The sequence below is a fragment of the Equus quagga genome, chromosome 1 (assembly GCF_021613505.1).
Source record: "Equus quagga isolate Etosha38 chromosome 1, UCLA_HA_Equagga_1.0, whole genome shotgun sequence".
NCBI classification, from domain to species: Eukaryota; Metazoa; Chordata; class Mammalia; order Perissodactyla; family Equidae; genus Equus; species Equus quagga.
This window is the reverse complement of record NC_060267.1, coordinates 61,731,693-61,755,097: the sequence shown is the minus strand read 5'-3', so window position 1 is coordinate 61,755,097 and position 23,405 is coordinate 61,731,693. Positions and strand designations below refer to the sequence as shown.

Below are 23,405 nucleotides of genomic sequence, written 5' to 3'. Positions count from 1 at the left end.
ACACTAGCTGCGAGGGAGACTTCACTTCTCTGAACCTAAGTTTTCTTATCTGTAAAAAGGGGATAATACCTGTCAGGTTGAAAATCCTTCTTTGCTTTTTTTCCTGTGGATTCAGTCATATTCTTACATACTTGGTACCCCTTTTCTCTCTCCCTTCACTAGAAACTTCTTGAGAATTGTCTACACTTGCCGTCTCCATTTCCTCACCTCTCACTTGTTCTTCAGCCCACTAACCTGGCTCTTTAACCCTCATCACTCCACAGAAATGGTTCTGGCCAACATCTCTAATAACCCTCTTGTTGCTCAGTCCAATGTAAACTTTAAGCCCAAATCTGGCTTGACCTCTCAGCTGCATTCCACAGGGTTGACGACTTTCTCCTCTTAGAAATACTCTCTGTTCCCTAGGCTTACATCAACCATGCTTTTCTGGTTTGTCTCCATTACTTCTCAGTCCCCTTTGCTGGATCATTCTTTACCCAACCACTAGATTTGGAGTTCAGTCCAAGGACCTCTCCTCTTATTCCCCACACCTCTCTTCCTCAGCGATCTCATCCAGGTCTGTGCTGTCAATGGCCACCAATACACAGCAGACTCACAGACATGAATCTCCAGCCCAGACTGCCCCTGAGCTCCATAACTGTTTCATCCAGCTACACAGTCAGCATTTCTTTTTGATGTGTTGAAAGCTTCTCAAATTTAGCATGTCTTAAACCAAACTCATGATTTTCCTCCCTGCCCTGTCCCTTCATTCATTCCAAACCTGGATCTCTTCTAATTTTCCTTAACTAGTGAATGGCAGATAGCACCATCCTTCAAGCTATGCAAGTTAGAAACCTGAGTCATCCACAACCTCTCCCTCTCCCTAACTTCTCTATACGACACATTACCAAGTCCTATTGTTTTTATCTCCCAAACATCTCCAGTTGACCACCATCATCTAGAATAAGCTAAAATCACCTCTCACCTGGACCGCTGCAACCATTCCTAATTGGTCTTCCTGCCCCTTCTCTTGCCCACCTCCGACCTATCTCCACATTGCAACCAGAGTGATCATTTCAAGACATAAATCTGACTACACCACTCTCATGCTGGAAACACTCCAAGTACTTCCCATTTTACTTTCAATAAAGCCCCACCAGGCTCTACCTGGCCTGGCCCTGCCCATCTGCCCAGACAACTCCACCTCCATTCTCCATTCCAGACATGGCAGCCCTCTCGGTTCCTCATACTCTCCATTCTCCGCCCCTGCACAGAGCCTTTGCACATGCTCTCCCCTCTGCCTGAGATGCTCTTTACTATGTCTTCAACAGACCTCAGCACCATCACTGCTTCCTCAGAAAAGCCTTTTTTGACTCCCCTAAAAGCCAGTGTCCCTGACTCTTGAGCCCTTAAAAGCCTTCTTCTGCCTGTGTTCTTGGTGCATAATGTAAGAGAGCGAGATGAGGTTTAGAAGGAAACTCAGCTGATATCTCTCCCCTGACCTATTCAGGCCCCTTTGGGAGCCTGTGTAGGGGAGTAGCCCAGCTCCCCTTCCCTCCCCCCTCAGCCCTCCCCTGCCTTTACTTACTGATGGGATGAGGGAGTAATGGAGGAAGAGCTCCATGTCCACTGAGCTGGCACAGGTGCCATTTAGCTGCCTGGTCCTGAAAAGCAGACAAAAAACACATTCACATCATCGGTCACTGCTGCAGTCCTGGACCTTTCAGCCTTGAGCATCACTGTCAGGAGTTTGGCTTGTAGCCCATTAAGATCATCTGATCTTTTTAAATTTCACTTTCTCAGGGCCAGTGCTGCTCACCTGTGATGTGTCTCCCATAAGTGGATTAATCTTCCTTCATATTCCTTTCTCCAGCTTGATTATCTATCCAACTGCCCTGCTAACTGGCTCTACCTTCTTCCTGTCTTTAATGACACATCGAGGGCAGATTTAGATTCTGTGGGGCCAAAGCCTATATAATTTGGATGTCTTTTTTAAATAAAACTACAAAACTAACTCACTTTTTCCTATTTCAGGGAAAAGATATTACCATGCAAACAGTTAACTAAGGTGCATCCCGCCCTCCCAGAGCCGCGGTCGTGTCCTGTGCAAGTGAGGGGCCTGGGACTTCAGCTTCAATAACTTCACAGGAAATCAGCCTTTGGACTTGGTTTTCCACAACCAGAGGTCAAGAAGCATCAGCCCACTCCTGATACACTGCTGGCTGTTGGGACAAGACAGGGGTTATCTGGACTACAGACTGGACTTTGTCCTCTCCAGGCTCCACAGTCTGCAGGACAGGGCTTCTAGGGTCTCATGTCTGAAACATGTGACAGCAATTTTATGGCTTCTCTTTGAAGAGGACCTCCTCCTTTCTGGGGCTCCCACCACACTTTGTCCTCACTGCTCTGGCTTCCACTACACCACCACAGCATGCTCTCACACACCTCCCGATCTTTGCTTACTCCTGATCTTTGCTTAGATGCAGCAGCCATCTAGCCTTCTCCTGGGCATCCCTCCCTGGCAAGCTCCAACTTTCAGAAGTCTCAGGGAAGAGCACTCCCCTGGGGAGCCCATGAACATGGCGTATTCCTCCATAATTCTTTAAGACCCCAGTACTTCACAGTTATGTCTAACCCTGGGGCTGAAACATCCTAGCAGTGGTGGCGGGAGGTAGGGGGACTCAAGCTGTCAGAAATGTGATGGAACGGTAAAAGTCAGATTTCTGCTTTTAGGAAGGTAAACTGAGCACATACATCAGTCTCCTCATCCCATACAAAACCCTCAAAATGATAAGAAAGATGTTATTGTTTAAAAAAGAAAGAAAACATAGCTATATTTGAAAGCAAGAAAGGAAGCTAATGCGGACAAAGAAACTACTAGAAGACCTGGAATGATGGAGAGCAATTGGAACTAGATCAAAGAGAAAAGTATCAGCCAACATGGCTACAGACTGTGGGGCCACAGAAGAAATGCTCTACACCCACAGTGCGAAAGGCTGGAGCCAGATAGAGCTGCCAACAGACCACAGAACAGCAAACTGGAGTCCCACAGAGACCCAAGTGTTCTACCTCAGCTGTTTGGCCAGGGCAGTGAGGTTTATGTCTCCGGGAGTAGCATATATGGATCAAGGAGAGGCAATTTGTACCCCAGGCCATAGGTGGCACCTGCAAGAAACCAGGAGCTTTGGTTCCTGAGGTACCCCATCTAGCACTACATCCCATCTGCACCCTGCTGCGTGGAGAGCAGGCCTTCATGCGAGCCATGGGGGAGCTACCCTCCTCTGCAAAGCAAGCATCCCAGTGCATGGAGAGCAGGCCTTTGTGTGAGCCATGGGGCAGCTATCCCCCGTCTGCAAAGAAAGCATCCCAGTGGAAAGCTCCATCACAATGACAAGCACACAATCAAGGGCCATCAAACATCTGAGGAAAGATCACACCACAAAAGGGAGCCCGAGACTCAACAGATAGAGGAACCTATTCCTGAGGAAATGAAGTTAATACAGAACTTCTCTGAGATAATTACCAAAGGAAATGCTCTACACGAAGGATAAATCTAGGAGGAAGTAAGATGTGCAAGAAGCAGCAGTAAGCAAAGAAATTAGCAAAAGTTGCTGTGAATCCTGAGCACAGGATTTTAACTAGATATATTTAAGTTTATATACATTTTTTGAAAGATAAGGACTCAAAAAAGACCCTCTCTGAAAGAAATATTGAAGGAAATTCTCAAGTAATAGGAAAAATGAATCTAGGAGGACAAGGATTTAAAAGCAACAATAATCAGAGAAATTAGTAAAACATTGCTAAATATCTAGATAAGAAATTACTGTAAACCAAAATGCTTGAAATGCCGCTTAGGAGCTGAAATACCAGATGATATCCCACATGGGATGAGGGAGCAGTGGGAAGGAACAGGTGTGGACACAGAGAGAAGTAAAATGATGGCCAAGTTCTCAGCATGATTGGGAGGATGACGTAGAAACTTGTTCTCTCTTTCAGGGATTTACAGAAAAAATATAATTCTAAATAAGTATGTTAAAAATCCATAGTTAGCTACTAGAAGAATATAAACAGAATGTAAACCAGTATATTAAAAATATATATGAAAGAAAGACAAAACTCATGGTAACCACTAAACATATAATCAGAACAGAGACACAAATGATAAACAAAGAGAAAACTTAGAAAACTACCAAACCAAATTGGTAGTCCAAAATACACAGGACAAGAAACAAGGGAAAAGCAAAAGAACCAGAAAACAAGTGATGAAATGGCAGCATTAAGCCCTCATATATCAATAATCACTCTAAATGTAAATGGCTTGAATTCTCCAATCAAAAGACACAGAGAGAGGGCCAGCCCTGCAGCCAAGTTGTTGAGTTTGCGCACTCCACTTTGGCAGCCCAGGGTTTCACCTGTTTGGATCCTGGGTGTGGACATGACACCACTCATCAGACCATGCTGAGGAAGTGTCCCACATAGCACAACCAGAGGCACTAACAATTGGAATATACAGCTGTGTACTGAGGGGATTTAAGAAGAAGAAGAAAAAAAAATGGAAGGTTGGCAATGGATGTTAGCTCAGGTGCCAATCTTTAAAAAAAAAAAAAAAAGACACAGAGTGGCCGGATGGATTAAAAAACAAGACCCAACAATATGCTGCCTCCAGGAAACACAACTCAGCTCTAAAAGCAAACACAAGCTCAGAGTGAAGAGATGGAAGATGATACTCCAAGCCAATGGAAAACAAAAGAAAGCAGGTGTTGCCATACTTATATCAGACAAAGTAGACTTCAAGACAAAGAGGTAATGAGAGACAAAGAGGGGCAGTACATAATGATAAAAAGGACACTCCACCAAGAAGACGTAACACTTATAAATATATATGCACCCAACACAGGAGCACCAAAGTACATAAAGCAACTATTAACAAACCTAAAAGGAGATATTAACAACAACACAATAATAGTAGGAGACCTTAACATCCCACTTACATCAATGAATAGATCATCCAGACAGAAAGCCAACAAGAAAACAGTGGAATTAAATGAAAAACTAGACCAGATGGATTTAATATATATATATATAGAACACTTGATCCAAAAACAGCAGAATAGACATTCTTCTCAAGTGCACACGGAACATTCTCAAGGATAGACCATATGTTGAGAAACAAGGCAAGCCTCAATAAATTTAAGAAGATTGAAATCATAACAAGCACCTTTTCTGACAATAATGCTATGAAACTAGAAATCAACTATAAGAAAAAAGCTGAGAAAGTGACAAATATGTGGAGACTAAACAACATGCTACTGAACAACCAATGGATCATTGAAGAAATTAATGGAGAGATCAAAAAATGTCTGGAGACAAATGAGAATGAAAATACACCATACCAACTCATATGTGATGCAGCAAAAGCAGTCCTAAGAGGGAAATTCACAGCAATACAGGCCCACCTTAACAAACAAGAAAAATCATGGGGCCAGACCTATGGCTGAGTGGTTAAGTTTGCATGCTCCACTTCAGTGGATCAGGGTTTTGCCGGTTAGGATCCTGGGCATGGACATGGCACCACTTATCAGGCCATGCTGAGGCAGAGTCCCACATAGCACAACCAGAAGAACCTACAACCAGAACATACAACTATGTACCGGGGTGATTTGGGGAGGAGAAGAAGAAGAAAAAAGATTGGCAACAGATGTTAGCTCAGGTGCCAATCTTTAAAAAAAAAAGGAAAGAAAGAAAAATCTCAAATAAGCAATCTTAAACTACACTTAACAGAATTAGAAAATGAAGAACAAACACAGTTCAAAGTCAGCAGAAGGAGGGAAACAATAAAAATTAGAGCAGAAATAAATGACATTGAAACCAAAAAAAAAACAGTAGAAAGGATCAATGAAACAAAGAGCTGGTTCTTTGAGAAGATAAACAAAATTGAAAAACCCTTAGCCAGACTCACTAAGAAAAAAAGAGAGAAGGCTCAAATAAACAAAATTCAAAATGAAAGAGGAGAAATTACAATGGATACCACAGAAATACAAAGGATTATAAGAGAATGCTATGAAAAACTATATGCCAACAAACAATCTAGAACAAATGGATAAATTCTTAGACTCAAACAACCTCCCAAAACTGAACCAAGAAGAAATAGAGAATCTGAATAGACCAATCACAAGTAAAGAGGTTGAAACAGTAATCAAAAACCCCCCCAAAAATAAAAGTCCAGGATCAGATTGTTTCTCTGGAGAATTCTACCAAACATGCAAAGAAGATTTAATACCTATCCTTCTCAAACTGTTTCAAAAAATTGAGGAAGACAGAACACTTCCTAACACATTCTATGAGGCCAACGTCACCTTGATACAAAAGCCAGACAAGGACAATACAAAGAAGCAAAATTAAAGGCCAATATCACTGAGGAACGTAGATGCAAAAATCCTTAACAAAATATTGGCAAACTGAATACAGCAACACATTAAAAAGATCATACACCATGATCAAGTGGGATTTATACCAGGGATGCAGGGATGGTTGAACATCCACAAATCAATCAATGAGATACACCACATTAACAAGACAAGGAATAAAAATGACATGATCATCTCAGTAAATGCAGAGAAAGCATTTGACAAGATCCAACAACCAGTTATGATATAAATTCTCAATACAATGGGTATAGAAGGAAACTACCTCAACATAATAAAGGGCATACATGACAAACCCACAGCCAAAATCATACTCAATGGGGAAAAACTGAAAGCCATCCTGCTGAGAACAGGAACAAGACAAGTGTGCCCACTCTCACCTCTTTTATTCAACATAGTACAGGAGGTTTTGGCCACAGCAATTAGGGAAGAAAAAGAAATAAAAGGAGTCCAAATAGGCAATGAAGAAGTGAAACTCTCACTGTTTGCAGGTGACATGATTTTATATATATCCCTAAAGAATCTATCAGACAACTATTAGAAATAATCAAATAATCAAAGTTACAGGGTACAAAATCAATTGACAAAAATCAGTTGCATTTCTGTACTCCAATAATGAACTAACAGAAAGAGAACTCAAGAATACAATCCCATTTACAATCACAACAAAAAGAATAAAATATCTAGGAATAAATTTAACCAAGGAGATGAAAGCCCTATACAATGAAAACTATAAGACATTATTGAAAGAAATCGATGATGACATAAAGAAATGGAAAGATATTCCATGCACATGGATTGCAAGAATAAATATAGTTAAAATGTCCATACTACGTAAAGCAATCTACAGATTCAATGCAATCCCAATCAGAATGCCAATGACTTTCTGCACAGAACTAGAAAAAAGAATCCTAAAATTCATATGGTGCAACAAAAGACCCCGAATAGTTAACGCAATACTGAGAAAAAAGAGCAAAGCTGGAGGCATCACAATCCCTGACACCAAAATATACTACAAAGCTATAGTAATCAAACAGCATGGTACTGGCACAAAAACAGGTGCACAGATCAGTGGAACAGAATTGAAAGTGCAGAAGTAAAACCACACGTCTACAGACAGCTAATCTTGACAAAGGAGCTAAGAACATACAAAGGAGAAGGGAAAGTGTCCTCAATAAATGGTGTTGGGAAAACTGGACAGCCACAGGCAAAAGAATGAAGGTAGACCATTATTTTACACCATACACAAAAATTAACTCAAAATGGATCAAAGACTTGAAGGTAAGACCTGAAATCATAAAACTTCCAGAAGAAATAGGCAGTACACTCTTTGACATCAGACGTAAAAGCATCTTTTCAAATACCATGTCTACTCAGACAAAGGAAACAAAGGAAAAAATAAACAAGTGGGACTATATTAGACTAAAGAGCTTATGCAAGGCAAAGGAAACCAGGATCAAAACAAAAAGACAACCCACCAACTGGGAGAAAATATTGGCAAATCATATATCTGACAAGGGGTTAATCTCCATAATATATAAAGAACTCACACAACTGAACAACAAAAAAAGAACAACCTGATCAAAAAACGGGTAGAGAATATGAACAGATATTTTTCCAAAGAAGATATACAGATGGCAAATAGGCACATGAGAAGATGTTGAACATCACTAATCATCAGGGAAATGCAAATCAAAACTACAATGAGATATCACCTTATACTCATTAGAATGGCTATAATCACCAAGACAAAAAATAAATGTTGGAGAAGATGTGTAAAAAGGGAACCATCATACACTGCTGGTGCAAATGCAAACTGGTGCAGCTACTATGGGAAACAGTATGGAGACTTCTCAAAAAATTAAAAATAGAAATATCATATGACCCAGCTATCCCACTACTGGGTATTTATCCAAAGAAGAACAAGAACAAATATGTCCAAAGAATACTAAGCCACCAACAAAGAAGAAATACAAATATTCAACAAATTCTAAAAACTTCAACTAGTAATAGAAGTAGAAATTTAGATGAAATGCTGTCTTACTGGGAACGATTGAAAATACTACCAAGCATTATTGAAGGTTAACACAGGTTAGTATTCATTGACTGGTGATCAGAGTGTAAACTGGTATAACCATTCTCAGGGTTAATTTTGCAATATATACCAAGAAGCTTTAAAATGCAGCAATTCCATTTCTAGGAGTTCTACTTCTAAAAAATATAAGCTAAGGAGGGGATAATCCATGGCCAGGTGCCGGCCTCCTGCTCTCCTGTGCCTCCTAGCCATGCCTCAAAAAATTAAGGAAATCAAGGACTTTCTGCTCATTGCCAGGCGAAGGATGCCAACTCTGTCAAGACCAAGAAAAATAAAATTGAAGTTTCAAGTTTAATGTAGCAGAGACCTTTATAACTTTCTCATCACAGACAAAGAGAAGGCAGAGAAACTGAGGTAGTCCCTGCCCCGGGTGTGGTGGTCAAGGAGCTGAAATGAACCAAGCATGCTGATTAAAACTGAATCAAAATTTTTTAAACTCTTAAAAATATATATATGCTGGGGCCAGCCCTGTGGCCAAGTGGTTAAGTTCACGTGCTCCCCTTAGGCAGCCCAGGGTTTCACCAGTTCGGATCCTGCATGTGGGCCTAGCACTGCTTGTCAGGCCATGCTGAGGTGGCGTCCCACACAGCAGAGCCAGAAGGACCTATGACTAAAATATACAACTATGTACTGAGGGGCTTTGGGGAGAAGAAGAAGAAGAAAGAAAAAGGACTGGCAACAGATGTTAGCTCAGGTGCCAATCTTTAATAAGAAATATGTATGTGTATGTATATATACACACACATACACATGCTAAGAAAATAATTGGAGAGGTGCCTGAAGATATGTACTAGAGTGCAGAGGCATCTCTCTCTCTCTCTGTTCCTCATAGGTATGTATAACAATTACATGTAATATCTGCTATTGTAGAACATTCAAAATATGTAAAAATGTATAAAGTAGTCCTTTCTCCTTCCATAATTATGTTTATAACCTATATTGTTTTAAGCAAAAATGGGATCAGACTAAACTTGATTTCTTCATTTTATCAGTAAAAGAAAGAAAATTCATTTAATAAAGAAAGAAATTTCTCAAGTCAGTATACACAGACCCATCAGACTCCTTTGGATGGGTGACCTTGCCTACACAGACTCGCAGCTGGGCCTGTCTCCTGCTTGGAGGAGCTGAGCCGAGAGTTAGTCTGGCAACAGCTCCCAGCAGGTGAACTCAAGGAGGGTTGATAGTGTAGCTTTCTAAATAAGGGGCCCATCCTATGGAGTCTGGGACCCCTGGGCTACACTTCCGTGCCAGCAGCCACTGCAGGAACAGATGAAGTGTGCACAGAGTCACCCCAAGTTAGAAGGCCACTGAGACCCATTTCTTGGTCTCTGAGACTCATACTGCTTCCCTCTGGGTCCAGGCTGGTGCGGCTGATCTGTTGGAGGGTAAACAGTATCTACAGGCCAGCAGCAAAACAGCACCCCTAAATGGAGAAGTTCATTCTCCAAAGATGGTGGCTTGGAAACGTGTTTATGATCTACTGTTAAGTCCCCGGGGGGGGTGGGGAATATAAAACAATACGATCCCAAGTTGTGAATAGTGGTTCTCTCTGGGTGGTGGGATTAGAGATCATTCTACTACCTTTTTCTTTATGATGTTTCTAGATTTTCCAAGTGCAGTACATAGAGACATACTGCTCCACAACTGTGTGTCTATCCCCAGTGCTTAGAACAATGCTTGACACAAGGGAGACAGCAATACACATGTGGTGAACGAATGAATGAATGGGCTGCTTTTGTAATCAGGGAAAAGACAGAACATTGTCCCAAAGCAACGAAACACCATTCTGAAGGGAGGATGTCCATGACATCAGCAAAAAGTGAAAACACGCAAGGTTTGCTCTGTGATCAGGTAAAAGTTACAAGTCGTTCATTAATGTAAAAAGTTGAGGGGCCGGCCCTGTGGCCGAGTGGTAAAGTTCGTGCGCTCCGTTTTGGCAGCCCAGGGTTTCACTGGTTCAAGTCCTGAGCACGGACATGGCACTGCTCATTAGGCCATGCTGAGGTGGCATCCCACATAACACAACTAGAAAGACTCACAACTAAAATATATACAACTATGTACTGGGGAGCTTTGGGGAGAAAAAGGAAAAATAAAATCTTTAAAAAATAAATAAATAAAAACTTGAAAATAAACAGCTATGAGGGCCGATCTGAGGAGTGCTATACCACAGGTACGTCTGGAACACGGATTGTCTGTATTCCCCACTCCTTTCTCCAACACCCCATGTGGATCACCTGCCAGGGCGGGAGGTGTCTCAGTGCTCCCACAATCCTTTGGCTTCCCTTGGTCCTGACATTATTGCTCTACAGTAATAAAAGCTTTCACCAATTGATGTTACTTTACTGTGGGTCACTATGTCCTAGGCACTCTGCTATTTTATATTATCTAATTTAATCTTTATAAGAATCTTGTGATGTGGATTGTTATCTCCTTTTCAAAATGAGGAACTGAAGCCAGGAGAGGTTTTGTAACTTTCCCAGGAGGAGGTGAGGCTGGGAGCCAGGCTCTCCTGTCTGTCACCATCCTCCCAGCCCCAGCTGTTGGCTCACATGGCTCCTCCCAGCTCCTGGAAGTCCCTGACCTTCCGGGCTGTGACTGACTCATCTCTGATCCCCAAGTCTAGCTTAGTGCCTGGCACAGAGAGGCTCAGGGAATGTCTTTTAAATCCCACGGGAACCTCCCTCAGGAAGTTGAGGCCCACCAGGTCTCCTACTTCCAGCATTACCTCCCCAATCCGCTCTCCACCCTGCGACCAGAGGGACCTTCCTAAAAGTCCACATCACTCCCTGCTCCCTCTTAACAGTTCCCTCCCAGCCCAAGGAGCCCAGCTGGAGAGAGGGGAGAAAGAGACCCACTCTCTCATGTTCCCCCACCCACCCAGCTGGCTCCCCTCTCTGTCCACCTGTCCTTCAAGCCACCCTCTGGTCTATTTCCTGTCACATGTCCTTTTCCATCCACTGCTCTCAGGCTTTCTCCCTCTTGCCCCGAGCCTGGGACTCCAGGGAGCTCCTTTTCCAAGTGACTCTCATTACACCCATCTGTGTTCCCCTAAGTCCTTTTCTCTCTTTAATCCTCTGTAGCATCCCTGACAAGCTAAACAGATACACTAGGACACCAGAAAGTGATGGTTCTATTTGTTGTATATTTTTTAGTAGACTTTTCAGTTCTTAGATCTTAAACATTTAGAGTGAGAACACTTTTTTTTTAAAGATTGGCACCTGAGCTAACAACTGTTGCCAATCTTTTTTTTCTTCTTCTCCCCAAAGCCCCCCAGTACATAGTTGTACGTCCTTCTAGTTCCTCTATGTGGGACACCGCCTCAGCACAGCCTTGATGAGCAGTGCCATGTCTGCATCCAGGATCCGAACTAGCAAAACCCTGGGCTGCTGAAGTGGAGCGCGTGGACTTAACAACTCGGCCACAGGGCTGACTGCTGAGTGAGAATTCTTACTTTCTGACATCTGGGCAGCATCTCAAAGTCCTTTCACATTCTTGCTTCATCTGATCTTCACAAACTTGTGGGTTAGGTAGGACAGGGGTTATTATACTTGATTTGTAAATGAGGAAACTAAGGCTTTAAGATTTGTCAGAAATTACAGAGCCAGGTGTCAAACCCAGGTCCTCTAACACCACATCTGGGCTCTTCCCACTCCACTCTGTGGCTCCAAACTGAAGATGAATGGAAATCTGTTCACTGACCCAGGAACCCATCTGTGGCTCCTTCCTCCGTGCATGCCTGCCTACTAATTAGCTAAACCATGCCTTTCTCCCAGTTTCTTTAATCACCAACCTCAGAGAGGACAGCTGCCAGGAAGCCGTGGTTGTCCAGCTCGTCTTGTCTTTAACCTGATTCTTATAACTCACCTTCCGTTTGTGGAAAGCATCTCAGTGGAAAAGCACCGCCTCAGCCCCAGTGAGCAATCTGCTTCTCTGGATTGTTCTTCGGGCTTCTCTGGCGTCTTGGTTATGACTGCTTCTGATATTCTGGTATTCTGCCCAGTTCTCTTCACAGCACCAAAAAACTCAGAGAAAAGGCAAACATTCAGTCAAATATTTACCAGAGATACGAAAGCAAGTGGGTGGACTTCTTCCTCGTTTTAGAACACTGCTGGCTATTCTTCTGTTCTTCCTCCCCTTCTCATGCTGCAGATACAGGCACTTCCTTTCAATTTCCTCTCTCCCGGGCTCTTGCTGTCTCTTTTTGGCCCCTGCTGTGGGCACTGGCCCCCTGAGCTGTCTGAGCTTTGCCCAGCAGCTGAGGCCTCTTTGAGTGGCTATAAAAAGCGTTACAGGCAATAAACTAGGACTCTGCCTCAAGGCAATAAACTAGGAAACTAGGACCACTGACTTCAAGATTCCCCTTGGAAACAAGGTCGCCCATTTGCAGGGAGAAGAGGCAGGAAACAAGTTCAAAACTGAACACTGCCCATGTTCATGTTTTTTTATGATAAGATAAGATTTCCCAGTTACCAGAATGTCCCTTGGAGTCTAAATCCATCCCTTCACCTTTGTGCCTGAGGGCTCAGGACGTGGTTATGTCTTCTTCACTTCCTCTGTTCCCTTCTGCCTGCGTGGGTTGGTGTTTAGAAGGGTGGAGCCACAACATGGAAGGAGCCTGGGTCCCTGATCAACGCTTCAGACTAGGAATAGCTGTTTGAGGCTTTACGTGAATAAGGAACAAACTTCTACTATGTTAGAGCCATTATATACTTTGGAGTTTGTTACAGCAGCTAGTCCTTAATCAATACACCTTCTCCATTCACGCTGCTATAGCCACAGATCCAGCCCTCTTCACCTCCTGCCTGGACTATCCCAAGAGCTCTCTAACAGCCTGCAGCCTCCAGTCTCCATGCTCAGTGCATACACACATCTCCCCAAGCTCACCTCAGACTTGTCATGCCCTTGCCAAGCATCCTCCCATGGTCCGCACTCCTGACAAGCCTCCCAAGAGATTGCTTCAACCCTTTCTTCCAGCCTAATCCCCCACTGGCTTCCTGCACACATCTATAGGTATTTTAAAGTTGCTTATTCATCCCTAAACATAGCCTTTCATGCTACTCTGGATCTTTAGGGAACAAGAAACAGAGATCCACTCAAATTGCCTAAGTTAACAGGGTTTCCTATCACTGCTCTGCAAGAGCTGGGACCCAGTCTGGGAAAGTGTTGGAAACTGGAGCTGCTCTTGGGAATGCCTCCTCCCTCTTGTGGCCAAGGGGTCTCTCTTTCTCGTCTCTCTCCCTCTGGGCACTTTTTCTTTAAGCTGTTCTCTCAGCCCCTTTGTTTCCGTATGGTTTCTGCTCTCTCGTGGCTTCAACTCACCACTGTCCTGACTCTAGTTCATGGTATCCTTTCAACTTCTATATCCATTGATCACTGGCCCCTTCCCAGGGTTTCCTCCAGCTCTAATTGCTAAGAGAAAAGATCTGTCCCAGTTTATCTTTTACCCCAGGTAGGTCACAGGCCAGTCTATGCCTTTGTGTTTTTGGCTCAATCACACACCCCTTGTTTTCTTGGACTTCCATAACAAAATACCACACACTGGGGGTCTTAAACAGCAGACATTTATTTCCTCACAATTCTGGAAGCTGGAAGTACAAGATCAAGGTGTCAGCAGATTTGATTCTCCTAAAGCCTCTCTCCTTGGTTTGCAGAGGGCTGCCTTCTCGCTGTGTCCACATGTGGCCTTTCCTCTGTGCACGTGCATCCCTGGTGTCTCTCTCTGTGTCCTAATCACCTCTTCCTAGAAGAACACCAGTCAGATTTGATTAGGGCCCACCCTAGAGGCCTCATTTTAACTGAATTACCTCTTTAAAGGCCCGGCCTCCAAATACAGTCACATTCTAAGGTACTGGGGATGGGGCTTCAACATATGGATTTTGATGGGACACAGTTAAGCCCATTATACCCTTGATGTAATGAGCTGTGGTGGAGCAGGAGGGGGTCATGGAGGCAGCGAACAGGTACCATAACTGACAGATTCAGGCCATTTGTGCTTGTCCACTTGGATCCCTTTCCTCCTCCCTACAACACCTCCTCCTACTTCTGCTCATCTCCCTTGTTTTTGGTCATTAAGTCCTACCTCAAGCATAACATCTGGTATAAAGTGTCTTCTGATCGTCATGGTATAGTCTTATTTCTCTTGGCTTGGTCTACATCTCTTTTATGGTACATATGTAGGTCTTCTTTATTTGTTCATTCAAGAATGAACAATGATGGAGAGGTAGTCTGGGGCAGTGGTTCAGAGTGTGGACTTTGGGGCCAATTCCACCATTTACTAGTTGTGTAATTTTGGGCAAGTTACATTGTTAACCTCTCTGATCCTCAGTTTTACCTGAGATAAATGACACCTACTTCATGGACATGTGAGGTTGAAATTACCTGATATGCATACAATGCTTAGGAGGCCGCCTGACATACAGTAAGCACTCAATGAATGTTAGCTATTGTGGGCACCTGCTGTCCACCATGTGCTGACTGGGATGTGAAGTACACAGTCATGCCACAGTTAACTGTGTCCGAGCCTTAGCTCCCTGCTGGATCACAGTGGCTTGGAAGCCATGACTAGATCTGATTCAGCACATCATATGGGAGACAAGGAGGCCCCACAAATGCTTGTTCTCAAAAGTGAAAATAATGAAAGAGGAATGAAAAAGACAGAGAAATATGAAGATGGGGTACAACATAAGTCTCTTCCTGTATGCCTAAAAACAAAGAAATACTGTAAACATGTTTTTTCTGAAACCAGGCCCTCACTTTCCTTGGAATAAGCAGTTCTTGGTGCATCCATGCCACATTGTGCCAAGAAAAGGACTGCAAATCTCTTCTTCCAGGCACAAGGAGATGCAATCTCTTCCAGGAGTGCCCATCTGCCAGGTGCTTCCTGGCTCCATTGCCCAGGCTTCAAAGGAATATTTTTAATTCTTGGATTATCATGGTGGTCTCCCTCACAATTCTACAACTGCTCTCTTCACACCACTCAGGAAGAGCCATTATTGAATTTCTCCTGACTGCCCTGGGGAGGACTGGGAGGGCAGCCACCTTAAAGTGGAAGAAAAGCTAAGACATTTGTTCTAAAATGCTTAACTTCCGGGAAATTTCATCCACAGTAGTAAGGACCCATTTCTAAGTGGCTACCATGCTCCAGACACAGCCTCTCGGAACCTGGAGGCCACACTCTTTGATAGATTTCACTTCCCCTCTCTCATGCTTCCTCATTTTAGTGTTGAATCTAAATGGAGAACTTGACATGTATCTGTGGAACTTTTCAACATTTGATTTCTCTCTACCATTTGAATCTATGCAAACCTTTTTGAATATTGCTTCTTCAATCCAATGTCCAGTAATTCCTGTCTGAAGATTTGGGGCATCCAGGTTATTGATAAAAATACTGCATATAGAGTGACATCAGCATCATGGCAGAGTGAGCTTTCCCAGTAATCTGTCCTCTCCACCATACAACAAAAATAATTCATACTCCAACAGAGGACATCTACACACAACACAGATAACGTCAGACAGATCCACGCAGCCATACAACAGAAGGTGGAGAGGCTGGAGCCGCCCTTGGAGGAGGCAGAACGGGGTAAGAGAAAACTTGGCTTCTTCCCCTAAAGACTGAGATCTGGGACCACAAGGGGTTCCATGAGAGAAGGAACAAGGGAGGGGATGTTCACTCGCAGGAACATCAAGGATCCCAGAGGGCTCAGGCAGCCTAGAGGGAAGCCCTCTACCAGGATGAGAGCTTGTGCAGGGGGTGACCTCATCAAGCCAACACCCCAGGAGAGCAGATAGCGAGAGCAGAGTGAGAAAACCTCAAGAGCACAGAGGAGAAAGTTCCCCTCCACCCACCCGCTCAGTGCAGCTCTAGCGCCTGGGATCTGGGCTGACGCAGAGGGCTCAGAATACACAGCTCTCAACCCCCACCCAGTGGCGATAGGAGGTAACTGCAACCAAATAATACCGGGATGCTAGAAAACAAGAGCCACGCCCTCTAGCAATATCAAACATTATATTAGATCTCCAGACCAGAGAGAAAATGACAAGTACCCAGAAATCAGCCCTGAGGACACAGAAATATGTAATCTTGAATTCAAAATAGCTATCATCAAAAAACTCAATGGGGTAAAAGAGAAAGTAAACAAACAATTCAACAAGTTCTAGAACTACTTCAAAAAAGAGATTGAAACTATAAAGAAGAATCAATCAGAAATATTAGAGATGAAATACACAATGGAAGAAATAAAACAAAATACAGATTCCATGAACACTCAAGTGGATATCACAGAGGAGCATATCAGCATAATCAAAGATAGACATGTTGAAATGCTTCAGACAGAGGAGGAGAGATAACTAATACTAAAAAGAAATGAAGAAAGTCTCCAAGAAATATCCGACTCAATGAGGAAATGCAACATAAGAATTATAGGTATTCAAGAAGGAGAAGAGAAGTAGAATAGAGCAGAAAGCTTGTTCAAAGAAATAATAGCGGAGAACTTCCCAAACCTGGGGAAAGAGAGGCAAATCTGTGTGGAAGAGGCTTCCAGATCTCCTGGATATGTCAATGTAAAAAGACCTACTGCAAGGCATATAGTAGTAGAACTGGCAAAAATGAATGACAAAGAAAGAATACTCAGGGCAGCAAGGCAGAAGAAAATAACCTATAAAGGAACCCCTATCAGGCTTTCAGTGGATTTCTCTGCAGAAACCTTACAGGCTAGGAGAGAATGGAATGACATATTCAAATCTTTTAAAGACAAATGTTTTCAGCCAAGAATACTCTATCCGGCAAAAATATCCTTCAGATGTGATGGAGAAATAAAAACTTTCCCAGACAAACAAAAGCTAAGGGAGTTTGTAGCCATGAGACAATCAAGAAATCCTCAAGAAGGCCTTCATACCTGAAAAAAAAAAAAGGAGTTACAAAGCATGGAGTAGGGAGATAAATAGGTAGACAGAATCAGAATACGATAGCAAATACTCAAGTATGGCATTAAATAAATATAAAGGGCAGGAAAACACCAAAAACAAAGATAATCTTGACCTTTTAACCACAAACTCACAACACAAGATGGAATAAGATGTGAGAAAAACAACTTAGGAGGGGAAGAGGAAAGGGACTGAATCAGTTTAGACTGAGGAAATAAGACAGAAAATGGACTAACTTATACATGAGATTCTGAATACAAATCTCATGATAACCACTAAACAAAAAATCAGAACAGAGTCACAAATAATAAATAAGGATGAAACAAAGAAACACAATATACAAAACTACATACTTCAATCAAAAGACACAGAGTGGCAAGATGCATTAAAGAACAAGACCCAACAGGATGCTGCCTCCAGGAAACACATCTCAGCTCCAATGACAAACACAGGCTCCGAGTGAAGGGGTGGAAGATGATACTCCAAGCTAATGGCAAACAAAAGAAAGCAGGTGTCGCAATACTTATATCAGACAAAAGAGACTTCAAGATAAGACAGGTAAAGAGAGACAAAGAGGGGCAGTATATAATGATCACAGGGACATTCCATCAAAAAGAAATAACACTTATAAATATATATGCACCCAACAGAGGAGGACCAAAGTTCATAAAGCAACTATTAACAAACCTAGAAGAAGATATTAATAATGACACAATAATAGTAGGGGACCTCAACACTCCACTCACATCAATGGATAGATCATCCAGACAGAAAATCAACAAGGAAACAGTAGAATTAAATGAAAAGGTAAACCAGTTGGACTTAATAGACATATACAGAACACTCCATCCAAAAACAGCAGAATACACATTCTTCTCAAGTGCGCACGGAGCATTCTCAAGGATAGACCATACCTGATCACAATGCTATAAAGCTAGAAATTAATTACAAGAAAAAAGCTGAGAAAGGGACAAAGATATGGAGACTAAACAACATGCTATTGAACAAGCAATGGATCATTGAAGAAATCAAAGGAGAAATAAAAAAATATCTGGAGACAAATGAAAATGATAACATATCATACCAACTCATACAGGATGCAGCAAAAACCATATTAAGAGGGAAATTCATTGCAATACAGGCTCACCTTATCAAACAAGAAAAAATCCACATAAGCAACCTAAAATAACACCTAACTGAATTAGAAAAAGAACAAACAAAGCTCCAAGTCAGCATAAAGAGAGAAATAGTAAAAAATCAGAGCAGAAATAAATGCTATTGAAACAAAAAAGGCAGTGGAAAGGATCAAACAAAGAGCTGGTTCTTTGAGAAGATAAATAAAATTGACAAACCCCTAGCCAGACTTACAAAGAAAAAAAGAGAGAAAGCTCAGATAAATAAAATTAGACATGAAAGAGGAGAAATATCAACAAATACCACAGAAATACAGCGGATTATAAGAGAATACTATGAAAAACTATATGCCAACAAAATGGACAATCTAGAGGAAATGGGTAAATTCTTAGACTCTTACTACCTCCCAAAGCTAATCAAGAATAAACAGATAATCTGAATATACCAATCACAAGGAAAGAGATTGAAACAGTAATCAAAAGCATCCCAAAGAATAAAAGCCCAGGACCAGACAGCTTTCCTGGGGAATTCTACCAAACCTTTGGAGAGGATTTAATACCTATCCTTCTCAAGCTATTCCAAAAAATTAGGGAAGATGGAACACTTACTAACACATTTTACGAGGCCAACATCAGTCTGATACCAAAGCCTGATAAGGACAACACAAAAAAGGAAAACTACAGGCCAATATTGCTGACGAACATAGATGCAAAAATCCTCAACAAAATATTGGCAACCCAAATACAGAAATACATCAAAAGGATCATACATCATGATCAAGTGGGATTTATACCAGGGACACAGGGATGGTTTAACATCCACAAATCAATCAATGTGATACACCACATCAACAAACTGAGGAATAAAAACCACATGATCATCTCAATAGATTCAGAGAAAGCATTTGACAAGATCCAACAGCCATTTATGATAAAAATCCTTAAAATGGGGATAGAAGGAAATTACCTCAACATAATAAAGGCCATATATAACAAACCCACAGCCAACATCATACTCAAAGGGCAAAAACTGAATGCCATTCCCCTAAGAACAGGAACAAGAAAAGGATGCCCACTATCACCACTCTTACTCAACATCGTACTGGGGGTTTTGGCCAGAGGAATTAGGCAACAGAAAGGAATAAAATGAATCCAAATAGGGAGTGAAGAAGTGAAACTCTTGCTGCTTGCAGATGACATGATCTTATATATAGAAAACCCTAAAGAATCCATTGGAAAACTATTAGAAATAATTAACAACTACAGTAAAGTTACGGGGTACAAAATGAACCTACAGAAATCAGTTGCATTTCTATACTCTAATAACAAACTTACAGAAAGAGAACTCAAGAATACAATTCCATTTACAATCAGAACTAAAAGAATAAAGTACCTAGGAATAAATTTAACCAAGGAGATGAGGGACGTATACAATGAAAAGTATAAGACATTACTGAAAGAAATAGACAATGATGTAAAGAGATGGAAAGAGATTCCATGCACATGGATTGAAAGACTAAACATAGTTAAAATGTCCATACTACCCAAAGCAATCTACAGATTCAATGCAATCCCAATCAGAATCCCAATGATTCTTCACGGAAATAGAACAAAGAATCCTAAAATTCATATGGGGCAACCAAAGAGCCCAAATTGCAAAAGCAATACTGAGAAAAAAGAACAAAGCTGGAGGCATCACAATCCCTGACTTCAAAATGTACTACAAAGCCATAGTGATCAAAACAGTATGGTACTGGTACAAAAACAGGCACGCAGATCAATGGAACAAAATCAGAAGCCCGGAAATAAAACCACACATCTACAGACAGTTAATCTTTGACAGAGGTGCCAAGAACATACAAAGGAGAAAAGATAGTCTCTTCAATAAATGGTGTTGGGAAAACTGGACAGCCACATGCAAAAGAATGAAAGTAGATCATTATCTCGTGCCATACACAAAAATTAACTCAAAATGGATCAAAGACTTGAAGATAAGTCCTGAAACCATAAAACTCCTGGAAGATAATACAGGTAGTAAACTCTTTGACACTGAACTTAAAAGGATCTTTTTGAATACCATGTCTTATCAGTCAAGGAAAACAAAAGAAAAAATAAACAAGTAGGACTTCATCAGACTAAAGAGCTTCCACAAGACAAAAGAAAGTAGGATCAAAACAAAGAGACAACCCAAGAATTGAGAGAAAATATTTGCAAATCATATATCTGACAAGGGGTTAATCTTCATAATATATAAGGAACTCACACAACTGAACAACAAAAAAAAACAAACAGCCCAATCAAAAAAATGGGCAGAGAATATGAACAGACATTTTTCCAAAGAATATATACAGATGGCCAATAAACACATGAAAAGATGTTCAACATCACTAATCATCAGGGAAATGCAAATCAAGGATACCAACTTACACCTGTTAAAATGGCTATAATCACTAAGACTAAAAATAACAAATGTTGGAGAGGGTGTGGAGAGAAGGGAGTGTGGGTAGTATGGACATTTTAACTATGTTTAGTCTTTCAATCCATGTGCATGGAATCTCTTTCCATCTCTTTACATCATTATCTAATTCTTTCAGTAATGTCTTATACACTGCTGGTGGGAATGCAAAATGGTGCAGCTACTATGGAAAACAGTATGGAGAGTCCTCAAAAAACTAAAATAGAACTGCCATATGACCCAGCTATCGCTCTACCGGGTATCTACCCAAACAATTTGAAATCAACAATCCAAAGTAATACATGCACCCCTATGTTCATTGCAGCGCTATTCACAATAGCCAAGACATGGAAGCAACCCAAGTGCCCATTGACCAATGATTGCATAAAGAAGATGTGGTGTGTATATATATATACACAATGGAATACTACTCAGCCATAAAAAAGACAAAAATCATCCCATTTGCAACAACATGGATGGACCTGGAGGGAATGATGCTAAGTGAAATAAACCAGACTGAGAAAAGACAAACACCAGATGATTTCACTCATATGTGGAATATGAACAAACACATGGACAAAGAGAACAGTCCAGTGGTTACCAGGGGAAGGGAGGTGGGGGGTGATCACAGGGGGTGAAGGGGAGCACTTATGTGGTAACAGTCAAGAAATAATGTACAACTGAAATTTCACATTGATGTAAACTATTATGAACTCAATTTAAAAAAATACTGACTAGAACAGAGCCCTATAGCACTTTACTGGAGACCTCTTGCCAAGAGCTAAGTCCACAGGAGATCTGGACTGACTGTCATGTGCCATCCACCTCTCCTGCCCTCACCCATCCATTCATGTCACAAATATTCACGAAGTACCTGTGCACCAAGAAGGAGGCTAGTCCCTGAGGATGATGCTCTAGGGACACAGCTTGTGCCCTCTTCCCAGGTTGGCCACGATCCTGGCTTAAGCATGGTATCCTCCTTGGGGCGGGTTCTGGTGCTTTTCAAATGATCACAGATGGAATGCAGAGTGAGGGAAGAGAGTACTGCACCAGAAGGCAAGCTGGGACAAATTGCTGGGATGTGGCTGCTCAGGCACCATGAGGAGCAGCAGATCAGACTCTGCAAAGGCCATTTCCAGAGCGCCAGGAGGGGGACCCATTTAAACTGAAGGCCAACCATGCAGAGAAAAAGGAATCCCTAGCTAGGACACCCAGACACCTAGTCCTCACCCCAGCTCTTCCCTGAAGGGCTCTGGGACTTTGAGCAAGTCCCATCCTATCCTGTGCTGCAGTCACCCCTCTAGAAAGTGAGGATGTCATGGGTGGTCTCAAAAGACCCTTTCTCCCCACCTGACCCAGCTCAGGTGTCACCTCTGTAAAACCTTCCCTGATCTCTCTCACTGACCCCAGTGCTTCAGGCAGACTCACAGCTCTGAGCATTTGGTGACTATCTGCATGCATTTCCATTCTCTCCTCCCGACCCAGAGTGCCTTACCCCAGCACTTTGGCTCATTTGAATTAGTAGGAAATATATATTGAACTAATGCATGAGGACAATGTCATTGCTAGATCTGTAATCCCTACATTGTTCACAAGGTGGCAATGTGCACAGGTGGCCACAACGCAAACCTTGCATTTTGGTGGATGCCCTGGGAAAGGATGCTGGAGGGACAAACTAAGAACCTAGAAGGACTTTCCTCAAAGACGTGTCCTCTGGATCCCCAGTGGGTCTACGCTGTCCCCTTCCCCTCCACCGTTACAGTGTCAGCCTGTCAGACAGCAATACAGGCCTGAGCTCCCAGGGCCAAGTCTGGATTCCACATTTCCAAGCTCTTCAGCTGGCTGGGCCAGGCCAGTGGTCTAGCCCTCACTGACCTCTTGGGCCTCTCCTCGCATCCTTCCACATCTGCACGCAGCACTGCAGCTGGGCTGTGCTTTCTGCTCGCTCCTGACTGTACCATGTTCTCTCTGGTCTTCATGCCTTCGGATACACAGTTCCCTCTCTTTGCCCTCCTTCCAGAGATCACCTACGGGCTCTCCAAGATTCAGTTTAGGGCATACCTTTTCCAGAAAGCCTCCTTGACAGTTTTCCCCCAGCACTTTTCTATAGCACAGTTTACTGAACTGAAATTTCTCCCTACCTGTCTCACTGAGGCCGCTGTATTGAGCTCACCATGCCTGGCTTACTCATCTGTGTCCCACCCCCACCCCCACCCCCTGCACAGCCTGACATGCAGTCATAGGCCCTCTGGGAGCTTCTGAATGAGGAATGAATCAATGAATCCACCAATTAGGGATGTGATGTAGCAAGATGAACAGAGAACCATCTCTCCCCAACAGAGGAGACATTTGAGATAAAAGAAAACTACTATATTTTCACGTGGACACTG

At 42.3% G+C, this 23,405-nt stretch overlaps 1 protein-coding gene across 1 annotated transcript in view; it reads right to left on the bottom strand.

Moving 5' to 3' along the window:
• Positions 1 to 22,994, bottom strand: part of LOC124244934 (stimulated by retinoic acid gene 6 protein-like) — a 34,353-nt gene extending 11,359 nt beyond the window's left edge. The window contains exons 1-4 of the mRNA XM_046672023.1: positions 22,891 to 22,994; positions 21,856 to 21,889; positions 12,367 to 12,524; positions 1,568 to 1,643 (exon numbers count right to left, since the gene is read on the bottom strand). Of these exons, the coding sequence (XP_046527979.1) occupies positions 1,568 to 1,643; positions 12,367 to 12,524; positions 21,856 to 21,889; positions 22,891 to 22,994 (372 nt within the window). The remainder of the gene's footprint in view (positions 1 to 1,567; positions 1,644 to 12,366; positions 12,525 to 21,855; positions 21,890 to 22,890) is intronic.
• Between the last annotated feature and the right edge of the window lie 411 nt (positions 22,995 to 23,405).